This window comes from Petaurus breviceps, unplaced genomic scaffold (genome assembly GCF_028583685.1).
Source record: "Petaurus breviceps papuanus isolate PSGF00001 unplaced genomic scaffold, PetGlider_PUasm1.0 110, whole genome shotgun sequence".
NCBI classification, from domain to species: domain Eukaryota; kingdom Metazoa; phylum Chordata; class Mammalia; order Diprotodontia; family Petauridae; genus Petaurus; species Petaurus breviceps.
This window is the reverse complement of record NW_027185597.1, coordinates 223,703-244,560: the sequence shown is the minus strand read 5'-3', so window position 1 is coordinate 244,560 and position 20,858 is coordinate 223,703. Positions and strand designations below refer to the sequence as shown.

The 20,858-nt window shown below is 39.0% G+C and overlaps 1 protein-coding gene across 2 annotated transcripts in view; it reads left to right on the top strand.

The window, feature by feature from the left end:
* LOC138156652 (olfactory receptor-like protein OLF3) overlaps window positions 1–20,858 on the top strand; it is a 90,697-nt gene that overhangs the window by 46,973 nt on the left and 22,866 nt on the right. Inside the window, exon 2 of one of the 2 annotated variants that reach the window (XR_011167201.1) lies at window positions 16,432–16,508. Coding sequence is in view for 1 of the 2 variants with exons in the window: in XM_069082097.1 (XP_068938198.1) it covers window positions 16,432–17,420 (989 nt within the window). In the remaining variant the exon portion in view is untranslated. Of the gene's footprint in view, window positions 1–16,431; window positions 17,421–20,858 lie in introns of those variants that run through there. The other variant, XM_069082097.1, reaches the window with a different exon arrangement.

Genomic DNA, 20,858 nt, shown 5'->3' with positions numbered 1-20,858 from the left:
CATGAAGGCCCCTATTAAACCTAGTGAAAGGTGAAAAGACCATGGGTAGAACCCCACAGACATTGCCTCTTTCCCACTCCCAACATACCTTTTTGACTTTCCTTAGTTCTTTGGCAGGACATTATTTCATGGTATTATCTTGCTACTCAGGTAAGGAGATGTAATGTTAATAGAATCTGAAGATCTTCCATGACCCTTTGTATTGGCTAGTAAGCAGGTACTTAGAAACTTGTTCAAGTTAACACCTTGTTTAAGCTATTTAATTAACACAGAAGTAGTAAACACCTTGGGAGGAAATTGCTGATGTAGCATGAAGGAGCAGAGCAGGGAGGAGCTATACCATATATAAAGAAGAACACAATCTGGACAGACAGAACTTCTTGGGATAAGTATCATGGAGGCAGGGCAGCTACTGCTGGACTGAAGACCAAACTGAGAATTGAGAAGAACTGAGAAGAGGAATGAGAATTGAGCACTGAGACAGAATTTCTTGGAGCAAGACACATGGAGGCTGGATAAAGTGATTTTGATTTTGAGAACAGAGCTTATGGTGCTGAGGACTTCCGAGGGCCAGCTGGAGCTGCTGAGGATTTCTGAGAGCCAGCCTAGAGTCAAGTTGAAAGAAGACTTTACTTGGATACCATGTACTTACTGAGAAGTTTATGATTTACTTTGACCTAGGGGTGGAGAACTTTGACTTTTGTACTTTGTGATTGACTAAATGAATGTACTTTGTTTAAAACTATGTGACCACTTTGGTGAAATCTATGTGGTCATTTTTGTAATAAGTTGTTGAGTTGTGACATTGTGAATGCTGTATTTTGATTTTCTGTGATAAGTTGTAACATTGTGAATGGTGTATTTTGATTTTCCATGAATGTTTTGCTCTGATTTGTTATTGAATAGAGAGCTCACTTTATTATGTAATCAAAACCTTGAGAGCTATTCACAGCAGCAGTCCTCTGGAAAGCTGCTCATGCATGGCTTTACAGAAGACCAGAGCAGCAACAACCTCTTTCTAGACAGGCCAGCCTCAGGCCTGGAAGAAAGGAACAGATTCCTCTTTACTTTCTGGGAAAACTTCTTCACCCACAAGTTCATCTTGCCAGTGTTATCTTGGGGGACCCCAGACCAGCTCCCAGCCAAAGCTCTCCTTGTAGCTGAGAGAGGATAAAGAGATAAAAGAACAAGGTGAGGGCTTTATTTCCTAGAGTCAATCTAATATGAAAACCAATGAGTATCAGATAGGAATTTGGCAACTCTCAAATATCCACCACATTGCCGTAATTTGACTATAACATTCCTCCAGAGTAAATGAAGAGTTTGTTAGTATAAAGTTGCTGGGAACATAGAGAGAAAGCAAGATCAGCAGCAGCAACAATAACAAGTAACTGGCATTTATATAGCACTTGAAGATTTGTGGAGCAATTAACAAATACTGTTTCACAACAACCCTGTGAGGTAGGCATTATAATTATTATCCTTACTTTATATATAAGGAAACTGAGTCAGAGGAGAAATGACTTGCTTAGCATGAGAAAGGTAGGAAATGTCTCAGGTTGTATTTGAATTCATGAAGATGAGTGTTCCCCTCTACAAGTCCAATACCCTATTCTCTGCACCACTTTTCTTTGTTTTTGCTTTTTGGAGGGCAATTGGGGTTAAGTACCTTGCCCAAGGTCACATGGATAGTTTGTGTGTGTGTGTGTGTGTGTGTGTGTGTGTGTGTGTGTGTGTGTGTTAAGTGTCTGAGGCCAGATCCGAACTCAGGTCCTCCTGACTCAAGGGCTGGCGCTCTACTCACTGCGCGACCTAGCCACCCAACACTAGTTTCTGTCAAATTGCTTTTTTTATGCCACTTTTCTAAAAGAGCTGTATCTAAACTCTTGGCTTTAAACTAAAAAGATAGATGGCACAGTCTCTTACTTTTATGAAAAGAAGCAGCCCCTCGGTTGAGGAATCCAGCTGAAGGAAGAAATTTGAAGCTGAAACAGTCTGGTAACTTAATCCCTAGAGGAGCTGTGCTTGGCAATGATGAAGAGTAATTACAGGATAAAAGCAGTGTCATCAAGCAGTGGCCACTGGAGAACAGTATGGGGCAAAGCCTGGCAGTGAATACACCCCATTGCCTCACACTGATGGAGTATATGGGCTTGGCAGAGACTGCAAAAAAAAAGATTTTAAAAAAAGGATAAGAATGATTTTGTATTTCTCTCTTCTCCCTCTCCCTCTCCCTCTCTCCCTTCTCCCCCCCTCTCTCTGCTTCCCCCCCACCTTTCTCCCCCCCATCTCTCTGTCTGTTTCTGTCTCTCTCTTGTGTGTATGTGTGCATGTGTCTCACTATTTGTATCCAGCCAGTTGCCAGGTTGCAGCCATTATCTTAGATATCCTCAATACACCTGATAGGTATCCTTTTCATTCCACTTACACAGCCACCACCTTCACACCATCATGATTTCTAGCCTGGAATATCGAACAGTCTCCTAAATCATCCCTTTGTATCTAGTCTCTCCCCTCTTCAATCTAGCCTTCAAACAGCCATCAAATGAATACTTTCAGTGTGTGAGTTGACTTGGTCACCATATAGCCACTTCCTCAGTCGAGGTGTTCTGGTCCTTCTTGCTTTTAGTATAAAATACAAACTCCTCACTTTGAATGTAATGCCCTTCCCCATCTGACTTTACTAGGCCTTTCCAGTCTTATTGAACCTGGTTCTCTCACACACATTTTATGCTCCAGTCAAAATGATGCACTTCATGGTTCCTATAAGTTGCATTACATCTTCTTTGTGCCTCTCTGAAGGCCTGAAATGTGCTCCCTCCTCACCACTGCCTCAAAGTATCCTGAGCTTCTCCCCAAAGCTCAGATTAAACTCCAGCTGATATTGTATTTCCATCCTGATTCTCCCTATCTACCTAGCTATTACTGCCCTTCCCCTAGTCAGGGGCAGGAAACCTGTGGTCTCCAGACCACATGTGATCTTCTAGGTCCTTAAATGCAGCCCTTTGACTGAATCCAGACTTCACAAAATGAATTTATTCTGTGACCACAGGTTCCCCACCCTTGCCCTAGATTATACAGATTTTGTTTTGTATTTGATTTTCTTTATACATGTTGCTTTCCCCTGTAGAATATAAAGTCCTCCAGGACAGAGACTGTTATCTATTTGTCACTGTATTCTATAAAGCCACACATGAGCAACTTTCCAGAGGATGTCTGCTATGAGCATCTTTAAAGGTTCTGATTACACAGTATAGTGAACACCCTATTTATTCAAAAACAAATCAGACCAAAACATTCACAGAAAATCAAGTTACAGCATTCACCATATTACAACTTATTACAACAAATCAAAATACATCATTCATAATAGCTTATCACTAAAATGGCCATATAATTTTCAGCACAGTGGTCACAAAATTTTGAACAAAGAATAATCATTTAGTAACTCAATCATTCAATCTTCCTTAAGGAAGATTGCTTGCCTCCTTAAGGGTCCCAAAATACAATAGTCAAAGTTCTCCACTGTAATAGGAATGTAAATTTGAAGATCTTCCCTGCCCCTAGGCTAAAGTGCACCTGGAGCCTGGGGTGGGAGGCTTGTTTTTCAGTAGATACTTCTTGATTGGCCAGTGAGTCAATAAGGTTGTTACATTCTCTGAGCCAGGAGAAGCCTGGCTTATATATATATATATATATATATATATGCCCTGATGTGTAGCTTTGTTTTGGGGCTCACTTTGAGAAGTGTTCTGTGATTTGATCTGGATTCTGGGAAGCCATTGTCCAGAGCCCCCTGGTTTTGAAACCCAGATGTTGTTTGGTATGGATGTAATGGTTGGACAGTTTGGAAATCTGTCTACTTGATCTGTTTTTGTCTTGATAATTCTGTCTGTATACTTTGAAGTTAGGGGTGCTGACCTTTTTCCCCTGAACTAGGTGAACGATACATATTTGACTGATTAAAGTTAGCTTATTAACCCATTTTGAGTTGCTTTCCTTTATCAAAGCATATCCAAGACCCTGTGCTGGCAGCCACCCTGGGGACTCTGGGGTACTTGCTGCTACATCCACTCATGGGGCACACTAAGTTACAAATCAGTCATTTTTTAATCATCATTCACTATTCAACCATCAGAAAACACACAAACCCTCCACCCCTAGGTCACTAGTAAATTATAGTTTCTCAGCTAGTACACAGAATCCAAGTAAAGTCTTCTTTCAGCTTGATTTGGAGTGGTCTCTCAGATTCCCTGGATCCCCTTCCATGGTCCCAGATCTTACCTGGATTCACCAAACTGTCACCTGGCAGACAGTTCCCAGGTCCTTGTCCAGCTCTCCAAGCACTTCCTGTTCCATGCTGAAGCTCACAGTGTCCAGTCCACCTTAAATTCTTCAAAGTCTCTGTTCCCAGGAAGTCAAGGCTCAACAAAGCCACAAACAGGTTCTTACAAAGTACTAGCCTCACAGTCATGCTTCCTCAGTCTGTAGCAGCTCTGGCTGGCCCTCAGAAATCCTCAGCAGCTCCAGCTGGCCCTGGGACTCAGCAGAAGTTTCAGCTGGTACCCAGAATCAAAATAACTTCATCCAGGTTCTCCAAATTAAAATCATTCTTTCCAGCCTAGGGGGACTTTCCTCTTCAGCTCCAAGAAGATCTGTCTCTCCCTCTCTGGGGCTTTTCCCTTTTTAGCCCCTTCCTGTTATGTAAGAAACAGGAGTTCATACCTTCTGTTTCTTTAACAGAGGCTTAATTTGAATTAGGTGCTAAGCAGCTCTCAGCTTAGCAATACAAAAGGAACTTCAAACTTCATTACTATTACATATTCCCAGATCAAACAAAGAGTTTGACAGATAGTCACTATTTAAAAAATGTTTGTGGAATGAATGAATGAGTGAAGGCATCACAATGAAACAATCAATACGAATATCACTGCTTAAGTAGCTACTTCATGCTAGACACTGTCTAAAGCCCTCAGGATACAAAGACAAGTGAAATAATCTCAGCTCTCAGGGATTTTATAGTCTGGGGTAGGAAGACACAACATACATGTATATGGAAGAGAGCATTCAGGAGGAAAAGGTGGTTAACACTGTTAAATGCTTCAAGTAGGTGAGGTGGGGGAAAGACCACCAGGTTTGGCAATTATGAGATCTTTGGTAACTTTTCAGAGAACAATTTGGGCTGATAAATTCAGAAGTAAATTGCAGAGTTTTGAGAAGTGATGGAAAGGGAGGGGAGAGAAAGAAAAGAGGTGGGGAGGAAAAAGGAAAGAAAGAAAAAACCAGCTTTTTCTAGGTATTTGATTGTGAAAGAGGACAGATCAGAGAGGGTAAACAGAAGGAAGACCTACTGAACTCTTAATTTTTCTTATTTTCTCTACTGAGCAAAAATACTTAGGACTAGTAAGGATCAAACTAAAAGGGTTCACAGGGAGTTAGTATGAAAGATAAGTGAGGAGATGGTAAGAAAACATCTAGCTGTCCTCAATAAGTCAAAATAAGCAGGCCCATGGAAACTCTGTCTTCAAGAAAGGAAGAAACTAACAGATGTGATTGCCTAATGGCCAACTGAGGTTCTTTGAAAGGTGTGGGTAAGAAGGGCAGGAGTGTCATGGAATGGGAGAAGAGAAAGCACCCTCACTACTCTAATAAATTTAAGAATGTTAGAGCCTGCAAACCAGGGGCTATTGAGTTTTTGGTATCTCACAAAATTTTAGAATGTGATATCAAATAGATGGTTTATAAACATTTAGGAGAGGAAGCAAAGATCTTTAAAAGCTAGCTAGCTCTAGCAAGAATAGGCCATGCCCATTCAACTACATGTTCTCTCTTGGCAGGTTAAATAGCATAGTAAAACAGGGGAGTGCTATAGGTACAAATGGATTTTTTTTTCTTTTCAGAGGGCAATTGGGGTTGAGTGACTTGCCCAAGGTCACATAGCTAGTAAGTGTTAAGTGTCTGAGGTCAGATTGAAACTCAGTTCCTCCTGACTCTAGGGCTGGTACTCTATTCACTGTGCCACCTAGCTATCCCCAGAGGAAAATTTTAACAAAGTATTTCATAAAATCACTTATTTTATCCTTATTGACAAGATGAAGAGATGTGGGCCAGATGATAGTAGAGGGGGATGGATTTGGAAGTGGTAGAATGACAGGACCAAAGAGCCCCTGGAGGGAGGCCTCTAGTGGAGGACTCCAGGGATCTATTGTTGGTCTTTTGCTATTCGATATTTATATATGAATTAAAGAAAAACATTATCTCTAAAATAAAGGAGATGATATCCCTACTGGATGATGCCTATGGTCAGACTACTTTTAGAGTATTGTGTTCAGTTCTACACATTGCATTTTACAGTAAAATGGACATTACTGAGGTATAGCTGGTCTAGCACTGGGAAGGGACTAGAGACCCTGCCATATTAGAGTGGTAAAAGGAAATTAATTTACTGAGCTTTTAGATTAATAGCTTGCAAGGCACTTCTAAAATTTTATCTCCTTTGATCCTTAACAACTTTATTGAGTAGGTACTCTTTTTAGCCCCATTATACAGCTGAGGATTCATTGAGGATAAAGCTAAAAATGTAGCAAAGTAGATAGAGAGCTGGTTCTAGGGTCAGGAAGGCCTGAGTTCAAATGTAGCCCCAGAAATTTACTTAGGTGTGTGACCCTGGGCATCTTAACTTCCATTTGCTTCAGCTTCCTCATCTGTAAAATGGGGATAATAATAACAAAAACAATGATTAGCCCTTACATTGTGGGGTTATAATGAAGATTAAATGAGGCAATGTTTGTAAAGTGCTTAGCAATGTAATTGTCACATTGTAAGCATTGGATAAATGCTTATTTCTTTTTCCACCGCTCTTGAGGACCTTGAATGTCATTCTTTCAAACTTTGTCTTGGTAACTATACTGAACTAGTAAATGTTTCCAAGCTCAAAGGATCATGGCACTTCAACTGGAAGGTTTATTCACTAAAGGCCACAACAGAGATGTTCCCCTTTGTTTAACTTTGTTGTTGTTTGTCCTCTGTTCTTGGAGAGGACCATTGCATCAGGGAGGTGATAACAATATCTGTAGCATTCTTCTAATTAATTTATTAAGTTCATTAAAAACAAAAATAATATTAATGGGACACAACCTCTCCTTGATGAAACTGTGTTGGCTTTTTGTAATCACTTTCTTTTCTAAAAGCTTTCTTTTCTTAAAATTCATTAACTATCTCTTAAATGGTTTCTTCTTGAAGTTTCCTCATAATCAAAGTCAAGTAATAATGACCTGTAATTTGTCCCCTTCCATTCTCTTTTTCTCTTTATTTTTTTAATCTCCATAATTTCTGCCTTTCTTCATGCCTGCTGGATTTTTCTTATTCACATAACGCACAGATCATGTGATTAGCAAGTTGTCAGTATAATAATGCTATCAACCTATTGACCTTAAAAGAAGGAGATAGTGGTGATGTCTATAGCTATTAAAGCAAAATCAATAAGATATAAAGGGAAAAAACAACAACTTTACTTTGGGTAAAAACTTTCTGGAAGAACATTAGAAAACTGAAATACATGGTATCCCCATTCATCTTCCCATATCCAGTTCAGATCACAAATAAATCACAACTAGTACAAGAAACCTTACCGCCTTATGTGTTAAGGTCTACTTAATGTACTACCTGCCTGATTGTAACATGGTACTAACTTAGACTGAACCTCTGTACTATTACCCCCTTCCCCTCCACTCACACTCATTCTGAGTAGAAGAGACAACATTCATTCTGCCAAAACATGTGAAAGCTAAAGTAGTCTTAGGAGAGGTAAGGGCAAAGGTTGGTCTGGGCCTCATGATTTCTGGTGGCTGAGGACCTCTACCACATTTTACTGCTTCCTTCATGAACTGATGTGTCTAGGAGTGAGATACTAAAGAAGAAGCCCCCACCAAATAAAAACAAGCAATGTGGAAGGGGAGAAATCTACAAATGCATTGACATAAACGTAAGATAGAGGTAAGAACAGAAGCTCCGAGCTTCTAGCTGTGGAGTTTTAACTCTCCTGAGGAACGAAAAGAGATAAAAAGAAAAAGAATACATGAGGTTATAGCCCATAAATGAAAGAATAGTATTCATAAGGAACAAGACAAGGATAGGAATAGGGGGATAGAGGAAGTAAAATAGCATTTCTTAGGAAAAAAGGACCATAGAAGGAGGCTCCTAAAGAGGTTCAACACTGGAAGACTTTTGAATCATATACTTATTGGGCAAAGGTCAAGCTGGAGGAGGGGAAGAAAAGAAAGGAAGACAAACTAAGAAAGAAAGGAAGGAAGGAAATTAAGAAAGAAAAAAAGAAAATAAAGAAAAAGAAAGGAAGGAAGGAAAGAAGGAAGAAAGGAAGAGAAAGAGAAAGGAAGAGAGGAATGAAGAGGCATGGGCTGTGGTTTGTCTAAATTTTTTATTCTTGCCAGTACATAGACTAATGCTCTATATGCATTAGGTGATTAATAAATATTTACTCAAATTGATTTGTATGTTTGCCTGCCTTTGCAAAACAGGTGAAAATATTTATTGAAACTTCAAGGGAATCCCCTTGAGGAAGTGACATGGGAGACTACCTTAAAGTATTCCTGAGATGGGGAAAGCCAATCCCAAATTCAGAAAGTTGAAATGAAGATGAAGTCTTTGAGTAAGAATAAGTGACCACCTAGGTAGGGAGGGAAAAAATAACTGGAACTTAACAAGCAAAAAATAATTGGTCACTTGAGATTTTATCCCTGAGGTCAAGGAAAGTTGCTTATTCTACTTTCAAACCCTGGGCTTCCTTCCAGAGCAAAGGATTGACTCTTGCCCTAGAGGTGAGTTAATTGTTTCATAGACTTATTGATTGTTGTCCTCAGTGCTTACTACTGCTTATTGTGAAACTAAGTTTTCTGTCATTTTTCTCCTCTTGTGTTCTTAAGGCCAAGGCAAAAATGATTTTTGAGTCTGGTAAGTGGAGGGGTAAGTGGAACATTATGGTGACCAAATCTAACAGAATGGAGGTGCTGTAGGACTTCCTAAAGTCTGTGTTGGCCAAGTAGGAGAGAAAACCACGGAGAAATATGCAGGGTGGGTTTTGCCCTCAGAGGACTCAACTAGAGTCACAGCTCAATGACTGAACCTACTGCTTCATGCAGTATAAACCTGGGACAGAGTGTGCTTGTGATCTCTGGATTCTTCCTAAAACTGGGGCTTCCAGGGGGACTCCCACAAAGGGACCTTCTGGTCCTGAAAAATGATCTCTGCCATTCTTTGCATCGAGGGAGCAAAGAACCCCAATGCCTTCAGTGCTCACTGCAGTAATCGTTCTACCTTTGTGACCTTGAGCAAGTCTTGTCATAGGATCGTAGATAGAAAGATGGAAGTTACCTTGGAGGCCATCTAAAGGGGGTTGGATTATATGACCCTTAAATTCTCTTCCAACTTTAAATTTATGAACCCTATTATCACTATGGTTTATGATCCCTCCTTGAGAAAGCAATATATTTCTTTCTGTTTTGTTTTTGTTTTTTTCAGGGAGAGAGACATTGGCAAGTAGCTCTTTTTGCCTTGGGAAGCACATTAATACTCTATGAAAACAAAAGCACATAATGCTTATTTTGGTGTCCACCTTAGAGTTGGAAGGAATCTTGAAGTCCACCTAACCCAATCTACTCTTGCCCCAACTCCCAGATTATTTTTATTATTATTTTTTCAATTAGTAAGCACTTGTTTCCCTTCTCCTAAAAGAAAAATAAAACTTCTAAAAAATGAACGTAATCAATCAAAGAAAATTCATACTGGCCAAGTCCAAAACTGTAGAATTCATTCTGGGTCTCAAGATTATCATTCTGTCAGGAATCAGGTTGTATTCTTCAGTTCTCTGGGTTGATCATTACACAAGAATATTCTTAAGTCTTTCTAAATTGTTTATTTTCTACAATGTTGTGCTTATCTTAAAAATAGTTTTCCTGATTGTACTGAACAGCTAATTTTTTCTAACTACTGTTAAATAAGAATCCTCTCTGTAACATAACCACAAATGCTCAACCAGTCTTTGCTTGGAAGCCTTCGGCAGGAAGTATGTCCCTCCTGTGGCAGTACACATTCTACTTTGTGATAGGTCTCATAGTACATACTCCCTTCCACCCCTGATCAAGCCCAAATTTGTGCTTTTGCAACGTTCTTTACACTATCTAAGAAAATATAGAAAGAGTTACAAATAAAGTTATGTCCAGTTCATAAGGGACAGAATGAGGCAAAAGAACAGTTTCCAGTGGTGGCTCTCAAATTTCAACTTAGTTAAGGCATCTAATGAAAAGCAATCCTCCCTAGCCAGCTACTCCTAACTCCTTTACTCTCTATGCTGGGTATACACCTCAGAGCTAATTGGTGGCACTGGGATCATTTGTGGGAAACATAGCCCTAAAAGTAAAGACCATGGAACAAACAGTAGAGATGACACAGAACTGTTTCAATGAGTAAATGGAGCCATACAAACCTCAAATAAACTAGGTTCAAATTTGAATTCTGCTACTTACAAGCTGGGTGGCTAGGTCACACAGTAGATAGACTACTGGACCTGGAGTCAGATTATGGGAAACAGCTTCCTCTTCCATACGGGTAATAAACTACCGGGAAGAAACCTTGTGATATAGGCAATACTAGCTTAGATACAGGCAGAATACAAATATGGAAATGTTCACATCCCTTTAAAGAGTCAACTTGAAAGAATTTATTTAATTTACTTTTTTAGCATGGGGGTAAAGGTTTGCTTTCCCAACAGAGTATCTGAACATAAATATACATGTGTGTATGTATGTGTATGTATGTGTACACATACATATACACACACATACATATACTTTTTTCCCCTACACATTACCATCGGGGTCTATCCTGAAGGATGAAGCCATTGAAAGTTCTCAATTGTTTATCCAGGTTCTAGGTGAGACATGAAGATCAGGGTTCCTGTCACTTTAAAGAAATTGATATCCCACCTACAAAATGATGAAGTACAATAGAAATATTCTCTTTGTATCACTTGTCAACCCATACATTTATTCAGCATACTTTACACATATAAACATATGCATGTTTATATGTGTACACACATGCCTTTCAATCTGCATGTTCACATTATCTGTGTGTGTGAGAGTGAGTTGTGGTTCATATAATGATATATGCATGGGCACATGTATGTACATATATGAGGGGATATTAAAGACATATATGGTTTTCATGCACATACAGATAACTGCATCTAGGTTAGAAGTGCACATCTGAACAAGTAAATGTGTGAATAGGTGTGTAAATGTGCACATCTATTTTCATTTATTCAACAAGCATTCGTTATGTGCCTACAGACATTGTGCTAGGTGTTAGGTGTTATATAAAAACAGAAATTAAATTAAATAGTCCTTGTATTCTCTTTCTCTTTTTACTTTCCTGGCTGAATGCTTCCCATCTTTTCACCCACTTCCTGATCACCTTTCTTGTGCAAAACAGGGAACCTAAAGTCTCCACTGTACTCTAGGCTTCCGGTCCATTTGCCTCATCTTTCTGAAAATTGAAAAACAGTTCCCACCCTTTCCCCTAGGGAGGATAAATGTGAATATTTACACCACTGGGATAGACAGGAAATCACCAACTACAAAACTTCTAGTGCAATGGAGGGTCATTGGGACTTAAAATCTGTACTTCAAATGGGACTTAAGGTCCACTAGGCCTTATCATCTGGCCTGCCATTGACCTTAACAGCCTCTCAGGCATTGTTATCTGACCTGCCAAAGTCTCTCAAGGACACCTGTGCCTTGCCCCTCACACTAGCTGAACCATTAGGGCCACTGCACCTTCAATCTACTTTGTAGTCAAACCCTCCTATGCATGTTATCTTCTCTACTCAGTATGTAAGATCTCTTTTGCTCTAACAGAAGAAACATGCACACAGATAAGTAAATACAAAAAAAATATTTTATAAATTTTAGGAGTGGGCACCAGCAGCTGGGATAAGCCTTGTGTAGTAGGGTGTACTTACACTAAATGAGAGAAAAATCTGTTCTCCGAACAAGGGCTGGCTCATGCAAAAGAATAGAAGTGGAAAACATAACATCATGGAGGATTTGAATGGAGTAAATAACATAAGAAAATAAGAAAATTACTTTTTTTTTGAGAGGGGAAGGCAAGGTAATTGGGATTAAGTGACTTGCCCAAGGTTACATAACTAATTAAGCATCAAGTGTCCGAGGTCAGATTTGAACTCAAGTCCTCTGGATTTGAATTCAAGTCTTCCTGACTTCAGGGCCAGTGCTCTCTATTTACTGCATCACCTAGCTGCCCCAAGAAAATTATTTTTAAAGAATATCTACCTTAAATTCTATTCTAAAGAAAGGAATCTCTAGAAGTGAAAATAATTATCCCTCAATATATACATTATACAAATTTATCATTTTTATATTATATTTTCTAAAAGCAGGACATATTATGTTAATGGGTATGGCTATTATTTATCTACAAATTTGTGGATCACAAAACATTTTATAGTCATCACTTCATCTGATCAAAAGCATCAACCTCCAATTAATGTGGGAATGGGTATGTATTCTACCTTCCAGAGGAAGAAAAGTAAATACAGCAGCCACTCTACTTGTTTGCTTCTAGATCTATATTACCTTGCTTAAAAAACAAAACAAAACAAAATAAAACAAAAACAAACAAAAATTAAGAATATCTTGCTCTCAGATTCTTTACCAGGAATGCAAGATTTCCTATGATCTTTCTACTTTCCTCTAATGGCTTTGCCCCCAGTCTGGTTTCTGTTGAATAGTTTCTCATCTCTGAGCAGCACATCCATCTCTTGTTTTTCTTCCTCCAAGCATTCCAGCCATGCTCAGCTAGGCATGAAATCTTTCTCCAGGAAGGGAAATTTGTCTTCTCTCTGATGTTATCTACTGATCTGAATAATATGTACATATAATGAACAGTTCAGGTTTTAAATCACCATCATTTTTTTCAGGTGTTAAAAGCATAAAAATTAAAATGAGCATTTAAAAGACAAAAGAACAATTTTTTTGAATTTCAAAGTGCTTTCTTATAAGAGCTAGAACAACAATTGAGAGTAGGAAGCGAAGGCATAAGTTTTCCCTAGGGCGGAGAAGAAAAATGGAAAGAAAGCAGAGAAAGAAAGCAAGGAAGGAAGGAAAGAAGGAAGGAAGGAAAAGAAAGAGAGAGAGAAAGAAAGGAAGAAAGAAAGAAAACTTATGCTATAAATATTGGAGAAAAAAAGAAAGGAAAGGACAGCCCTTGCTTAAGAAGCTTACATTCTAATGAGAAAAATAATATTAAACTGGAAAAGCTTTGGGGGAGAAAAGATGTCCCCTGCTCTTGACTTACTCTGGGTCAACAATGCATATGTCTGCCACACTTCCACTGTTCTGATTCTCAGCAAATCGTCTCAAAAGGTGATCCACCCTTTCCTCCTTTAGTTTAGCATGACATCTTCTACATAATAATCTCCTCACACCATCTTGCTTATGATGGAGTATTTGGTCTCTCTCTCATTTCCACATCCTGCTTTAACCTTAAGGTCAGAGTCAGGTAAAGATTCTGAAATTTCAGATGCTAAGTAAGCTTATATTAGCCAGCAGGCCAGGTAGTTAAATCCTTCAAGGTTCCTGAATCCTAGCATCTTGTGGACAGAGCCTCAGACAAGCTTCCAAATATAAAGATATTTGCATGTCTGTCTGTCTGTCTGTCTGTCTATCTATCTATCTATCTATCTATCTATCTATCTATCTATCTATCTATCTATATGTGTGTATGTGATGGATTATACTTGCATAGGTGTAAACATATGCCAAAGTAGTCATACAGTCTTAACACTTAAGATCCTCAATAATCTGGTTCTAACCTACTTTTCTAACCACATTTTAATGTATTTTTATTATGTTTTTTTATGACCCCTATAACCTGAACTATTAGTTTTTCCTGACTTTATCCAGTACTATCCCACCTCCATGCATTTGTCCAGGTTACTCTCTATGACTAGAATCCCATTTCTTCACACTTGTGTCTGTTAAAATCTTTATGCTGCTTCAGCACCTAACCATCTTCTCTACAAAACCTTCTTTGATTCTTTAAGCTCAAAGTGATGTTTCCTTTCTCAGTTTCCTTATTACACTTTATTCCCATCTCTATTGCCCGTATTTATCTCCTTTTATCATCCATGTTTCTGAATATGTCTTATACTTCAAGTGGATTGTAAGCTGCTTAGAGAAAGGATTTACTTTGCTTTTCATACTTATGTCCTCAGCATCTAGTACTATGGCCAGCTCAGTTGGTGGGCTAGCAACAGTGAGAATAACGAGACGGGGGTGTAATCAATAGTCTGTTTATTACAGGACCATTTCATATAGAGCCAAAGATGCAAGGAGCTCACAGAGTTTTTTATACCCCCCCGAAGAGAATGTAGACACCCCAAAAGAATGCAGACAATGTAGAAAGATCCTCCCTCAAAGGAATGCAGACAATGTAGAAAGACCTTCACTTAATCTTGTTTATTATTTACCCTTGTTTAAGGTTAGTTATTTATTAGGGTATGATTCTAGGACCATATCCAGAGGCATAAACAAAAAAAGATTACAGGCCCTCTTGCTTATCTGCCCTGTAAACTTGCAGGCAGGGAATACACCTCAAGGGACCCCAAATCATCTTTCATAATACATCCTCCTGCTTCTCTGCCCTGTAACCTTTCATGTAATTATATAGGGGAGGGAAACATTTCATTAGCAAAGCTGGCAGACTTCTGAAAGTTCTCTATAATCTAGCACAGTATTAACATATGGAGGGTACTTAATAAACTTATTGAATTGAATTAACAGTTTTCTAGCTTTTCTATTCAGTCAGGAAAGAGGTTGGGTTTAATCATATGGCAATACAAGTCTCCCTTTTTAACCATGCTTCAGGAAAATACTGTGATTACTGACTTTACTCATTTCCCTTTTATCTCCAAGAATATGGTTCCCTCTTCTTTGCTTTATATCTAATCAGCTACCAGGTAGGCTAATTCCATTTCTCTCCTCTTCTTTATTCCCATTGTCACAAGTCCTAATTATCATCCATTTGGACTAATTCAGGGGTTAATATAGAAAATTAAGTACCTTATAGTCATTCCAATGTTGTATTCTCCTCCCCTGCTTTCCTTCATAGAAATGCTGAAATTATCTTTTTTTAGAATATGAAAACATCTAGTTACATCATTCATCTGTTAAAAATATCTCTGATAACTCCTACTTACTCCTGAGTTAGGTAGAATTGTTCTGCTTGATATTCTAAACTTTGCCCTCTTCCATGGTCCAAGCTCTAACTGTCACCTGGATTCAAAGGCAGGCAGCTCTCAGGTCCTGTCCAGCTCCTTGTTCAGTTCTTTGTCCAGTTCCCATTCCATATTGATGTTTACAGTGTCCAGTCCACCTCAAGTCCTTCACAGTTCCTGTTTCTGGGAAGACAAAGCTTGACAGAGCCACAAAAATATTCATAAACATTGCTGGCACCATCATCAATTCACTATCTGCCTGTGAAATCAAATCAGACCCACCAACAAGGTCTAATAACTCAACACAAATCATCAACATTGAAATCAACACAGAACCACAAACAAGGTCCAAGAACTCAGCACAAATTATCATTAAAGTCCCAGAACCTCCAAAACCCTCCTCCAGGATTTCTGTAAACAGACAACCAGAAAATCCTCTTTCAGGGCTTCCGGTAAGGTCCCAGGATTTCTGTACAAAGTATTGCATACAAACATCAACACAGACAGAGCAGACAGAGTGCCTGTATACCACAAGCTTTCTCCTTCTTGACTCTGCCACCTCAAGAGTCCTCTTCTCAGTTTTGCTCTCTCTAGCATGGAAATTCTCCTTATATATGGTCACCAGATCCTCCCCTTCCTGTTGCAGGAGTTCACAAGTTGTGGGGTTCACACATTCTGTTTCTTAAAAGACTTGATACAAGGCTCAAAAGAAACTTGAACTGAAACAAGGTGTTAATTCAATAGCTGAAACAAGGTGTGGATGACTTCTGTTCTTGCCATTACACTTTTGTAAAATGGGAGTAATACTACATTATTGGTCTTATAAGGTTAGAGTTATAAGATTTTGTTAATCAGTTCAATACTACTAGCATTTGTGGGTTTTTTTAAAGGCAAAAGACTTAAACCTTTCCCTTTCATTTCCCTTTCTAACTTTGCATTTAAGTTCCAATATTTAAATTTATGATATGTTTTTGTTTCTTTTCTCTATTCTCTATTAGTGTTTTGGCATTTGAGTCTAAAATAAAATTTTGGAAAAAAAATATTTCCCTCCTGTTTCTAAAGGGAAGCAATTGAATAGAAATGTTAATAACTTATCGGGAAATTCTCTTTTTTTCTAGACGCTGAGCCTTTCCACTCAGTCTCCTCCTTCCATTGCACACAACAACATTGCATGGCCAAGTACAACGAGACATGGGTAAGTGAGTTCATTCTTTTAGGACTGTCTAATGACCAAGAGTTTCAGATCTACCTCTTTGCTCTTTTCCTGGCCATGTACTTGGTGACTATGTTGGGAAACTTCCTCATCATCCACTTGATCAGGCTAGATACCCGACTCCACAATCCCATGTACTTCTTCCTTAGCATCCTCTCCGTTGTGGATATCTGCTACATGAACAGTACTGTCCCACAAATGCTCATCCACTTCCTGTCCTCAAGGAAGTCCATCCCCTTCCATAGCTGTGTATTTCAGTTGTATATATCTTTGGGATTGGCTGGGACTGAGTTCTTCCTCCTGGGAGCAATGGCATATGACCGCTATGTGGCCGTGTGCTATCCCCTACACTACACAGTCATCATGCATGGAGGGCTGTGCATGGCTTTGGCTGCTGCTTGTTGGGTTGCTGGTTTCCTGAACTCACTCATGGAGACAATTATTACCTTTCGACTTCCCCTGTGTAAGAATGTTATCAATCACTTTGTCTGTGAGACATTAGCAGTGCTGCGTTTGACCTGTGTGGACATTTCTTTCAACAAGATCATGGTGACCTTCTCAGGTTTTGTGGTCATCATGTTACCATGTTCCTTGGTTCTGTTCTCCTATGCCCAGATTGTTAAAGCCATTCTGCATATCCGTTCCACTCAGGGACGTCGCAAAGCCTTTGGGACCTGTGCCTCCCATCTCACTGTGGTCTCCCTTTGCTTTGGGGCCACCATCTTTACCTACATGTGGCCGCGTACCACTTCCACAGCTGAACTTGAGAAGATGATTGCTTTATTCTATACTGTAGTGGCCCCTATGCTGAACCCTATGATCTACAGCCTGAGGAACAAGGAGGTAATGAATGCTTTGAGGAAAGCTCTGGGAAGAATATCTGATGAAAAATGAAGATCCCAATGTTTACTCCATTCCCAAGAATTAACTTTGCACCAATCACAAGAAGGGAAGCTAAGTGAAGCAGTAGCAATCATTTCCTTTCTCCTTAGATAGCTGAAGACATGGGCAATGGTGATCAGAGCTTGTAGTTTATTCTTCAACTCAACAATTGTGTATGCCTCCAATGTGCAGAGAACCCCAACACTAAGGAAAATACAAAAAAATGAATCCAACATAGTCCCTGTTTTCATGCACCTCACTATTATGGGAGATGGGACATTTTCATATAGTGGCACACCAATTTGCATATGGCTTAAAATATCTGGGCTGCATTTCACCAGTGGCCCTCCTTTATGGGGAGACTGAGCAAAGCCCAGATATTTGTGATACAGCACATGTTGTGAACTCCAGTTGGAAAGCAGACTTGAGGAAGATCAATCACATAGCTTGCAGGCAGTTTAGTAGCACTTTGAAGAATAAAGAATCAGGAAGTGGAACATAAAGATTGTTTCTGATCGGGAGGCTCTAATGCCATGCATGAGAAGCTTTCCAGGGGACTGCTGCTGTGAACAGCTTTCAAGTTTCTGATTACATCATATAGCAAACTCTCTCTTTATTCAATGACAAATCAGAGAAAAACATTCACAGAAAATCAAGGTATAGCATTCACCATATCACAACTTATCACAGAAAATCAAAATACAGCATTCACCATATCACAACTCAACAATTTATCACTAAAATGGCCACATAGTTTTCACCAAAGTGGTCACATAGTTTTCAACAAAGTACAATCATTTAGTAACTCAATCATCCAATCATCCTTAATTCAATCAGTCTTAAGGAGGGGAGCCTCCTTAATCCTTACCTCACTCATCCTTAAGAAGGGCTCCTTAAGGGACACAAAGTCAAAGTTTTCCACCCATGGGGTACAATTAAGTTATAATATTAGTCACTAGTCAGTACTCTCTTCAGGGGTAGTGGAAAACACACAGGCCATCCACCCCTAGGTCACAAGCAAGTTACAATTTTATTAACCACTACTCAGTATCCACGGAGAGGTTTTTTCATCTTGACTTGAGGCAGGTAGCTCCCACCGGAATCCACCAAACTGTCACCTGGGTTCAAAGGCAGACAACTCCCATATTTTTGTCCAGCTCTCAGTGCAATTCCTGCTCCACATTGAAGCTCACAGTGCCCAGTCCATATCAAATCCTTCACAGTCTCTGTTCCTGGGAAAAGAAAACTTAACAGAGCCACAGACAAGGTACAGTCACCACAGTCATGCTTCCTCTAGCAGCTCCAGCTGTCCCTCGGGAAGTCTTCAGCACCTCCATTCTCAAAATCAAAATCACTTTCTCCCTTTCTCAAAATCAAAATCACTTTCTCCAGGGAAGTTCCAGTCCAGCAGCAGCAGCCTAACCTTCAGATGCTGACTGAGAGAAATTCTCTCTCTCTCCAGCAGCAGCTGCTCTGTCTCCAGATGCTTATCCCAAGAAGTTCTGACTGTCCAGCTTGTGTTCTTCCTTAAATATGGTATAACACCTCCCTGTTCAGCCCCTTCCTGTCATGTCAGTCATGGGGGTTCCCAATTCAGCCCCTTCTTGTTATGTCAGAAACAGGGGTTCATACCTTCTGTTTCTTTAACAGAGGCTTAATTTGAACCTAGGTTCTAAGTACCTCTCAGCTTGTCAATACAAAGGGCTCTTCAAATTTCATTACTATTACAGAGGCACAATGTCCAGAAAGACGAGGGTGATGGTCCCTGATCAGACTACACCAGAAATATTGGGTTTTTATGAAAGACATTGATAATGGCAGTGATGTACTATATACCAATGGAAAAAAAGCAATGGATTTGGAATCAGAGTATTTGGGGTCAAATAAATACTGGTTCTGTTATAGTAATAACTACCTGAAGGACCTCAAGCAAATCCATTAATCTCTCTGGGTCTTAGATTCTTTATCTATAAAAACAAAGAGTTTGAATTTGATAATTTCTAATATTCCCTCAGGGGCAACTGGGTGGTCCAGTGGATAGATGCATCTTCCTGACTTCAAATTCAGCCTCAGACACTTATAGCTGTGTTGCCTTGGGCAAGCCATTTAAACCTATTTGCCTTATCTTCCTGAGTTTCAAATCCAGCCTTGGACACATACTATGTGACCCTGAGCAAGTCACTTGACCCTGTTTGACTCAGTTTCCTCATCTGTAAAATAAGCAGGAGAAGGAAATAGTAAAACACTCCAGTATCTTTGCCAAGGAAACCCTAAATGGTTTCATGAAGTGTCACACAACTGAAGTGACTGAACAATAATAATATTCCCCTCAAATCTAAGTCTACATAGAAGCTCCATGAAATAGTGTATAAAGAGCTGATTTTAGAACCAGAAAGACCTGGGTTCCAGACCTGCATCTGATAGATACTAGCTATGACCTCTTAATTCCCCCATGCAAGTCTCTGAGATGCCAGCCTTCATTGGTAGAAGGACTTTTCTGCATTTAAAATTTTTTTTCTTATCAAGAAAGTACACATCACCTTGGATGATTTAAAAATAGCCCCATTTGTCCATATCTAGCCTTTAGTATAGCTATTAGGTTTTCTATTTTTAAGTTTAAAAATTTTAAAGGACTTCCCAGTTCTCTCCTAAATTGTCTATTTTTAAATTTCTTATAGCACAAGAGTATATGTTTATATATCATAATTTATTTAGCCATTTACCAAAGGTGGGCATTCCCTTAAATTCAAGTTTTGTTTTGTTTGTTTCTTTGCTATTATAAAAAGAACTTGTATAAATAATTTTTGTATATGTATATATGTATGTGTGTATATATATGTATGTATATGTCCTTTCACTTTTTCTTTGATTTCTTTGGGGTATAGACCTAGTAGTGATAGAACTGAAGGGTTAGGCACATTTTAGCTACTTTTGGGGCATAGTTCGAAAATGTTTTTTGGATTGACTAGACCAATAGACAGTTCTATTGATATTGTATTAGTATACTTCTTTTCCTGAAGTCATTGCAACATTGGTAATTTTCTTTTTAAAAAATTGCTAATCTTATGTGCACATGGTAGAATCTCAAAGATGCTTTAATTTCTACTTATTTAATTATTAGTGATTTGGAGCATTTTTCATATGATTGTTGGTATCTTGGATTCCTTAATTTGAAAACTTATTACTGATTATTTATTTATTAAGGAATGGCTAGTAGAGGAACTTTTATGACCGAAGGTTTCCCCATAACAATGAAATAAGATGTTCAGTTATTCTTCCTATACTTTTGAAGTATACACTTTAGACCATTCATAGACCAGTAACCCGAAGTCTGAAAGTTGAGCTGTCTGTTGAAGGTTAATAGGAAAATGAAGAGGACAATGGCCATGCAGAATGGAGACACCTGTGAAACATACTCCTCCATGTTTTACTTGTAGATTGGGTCTTCAT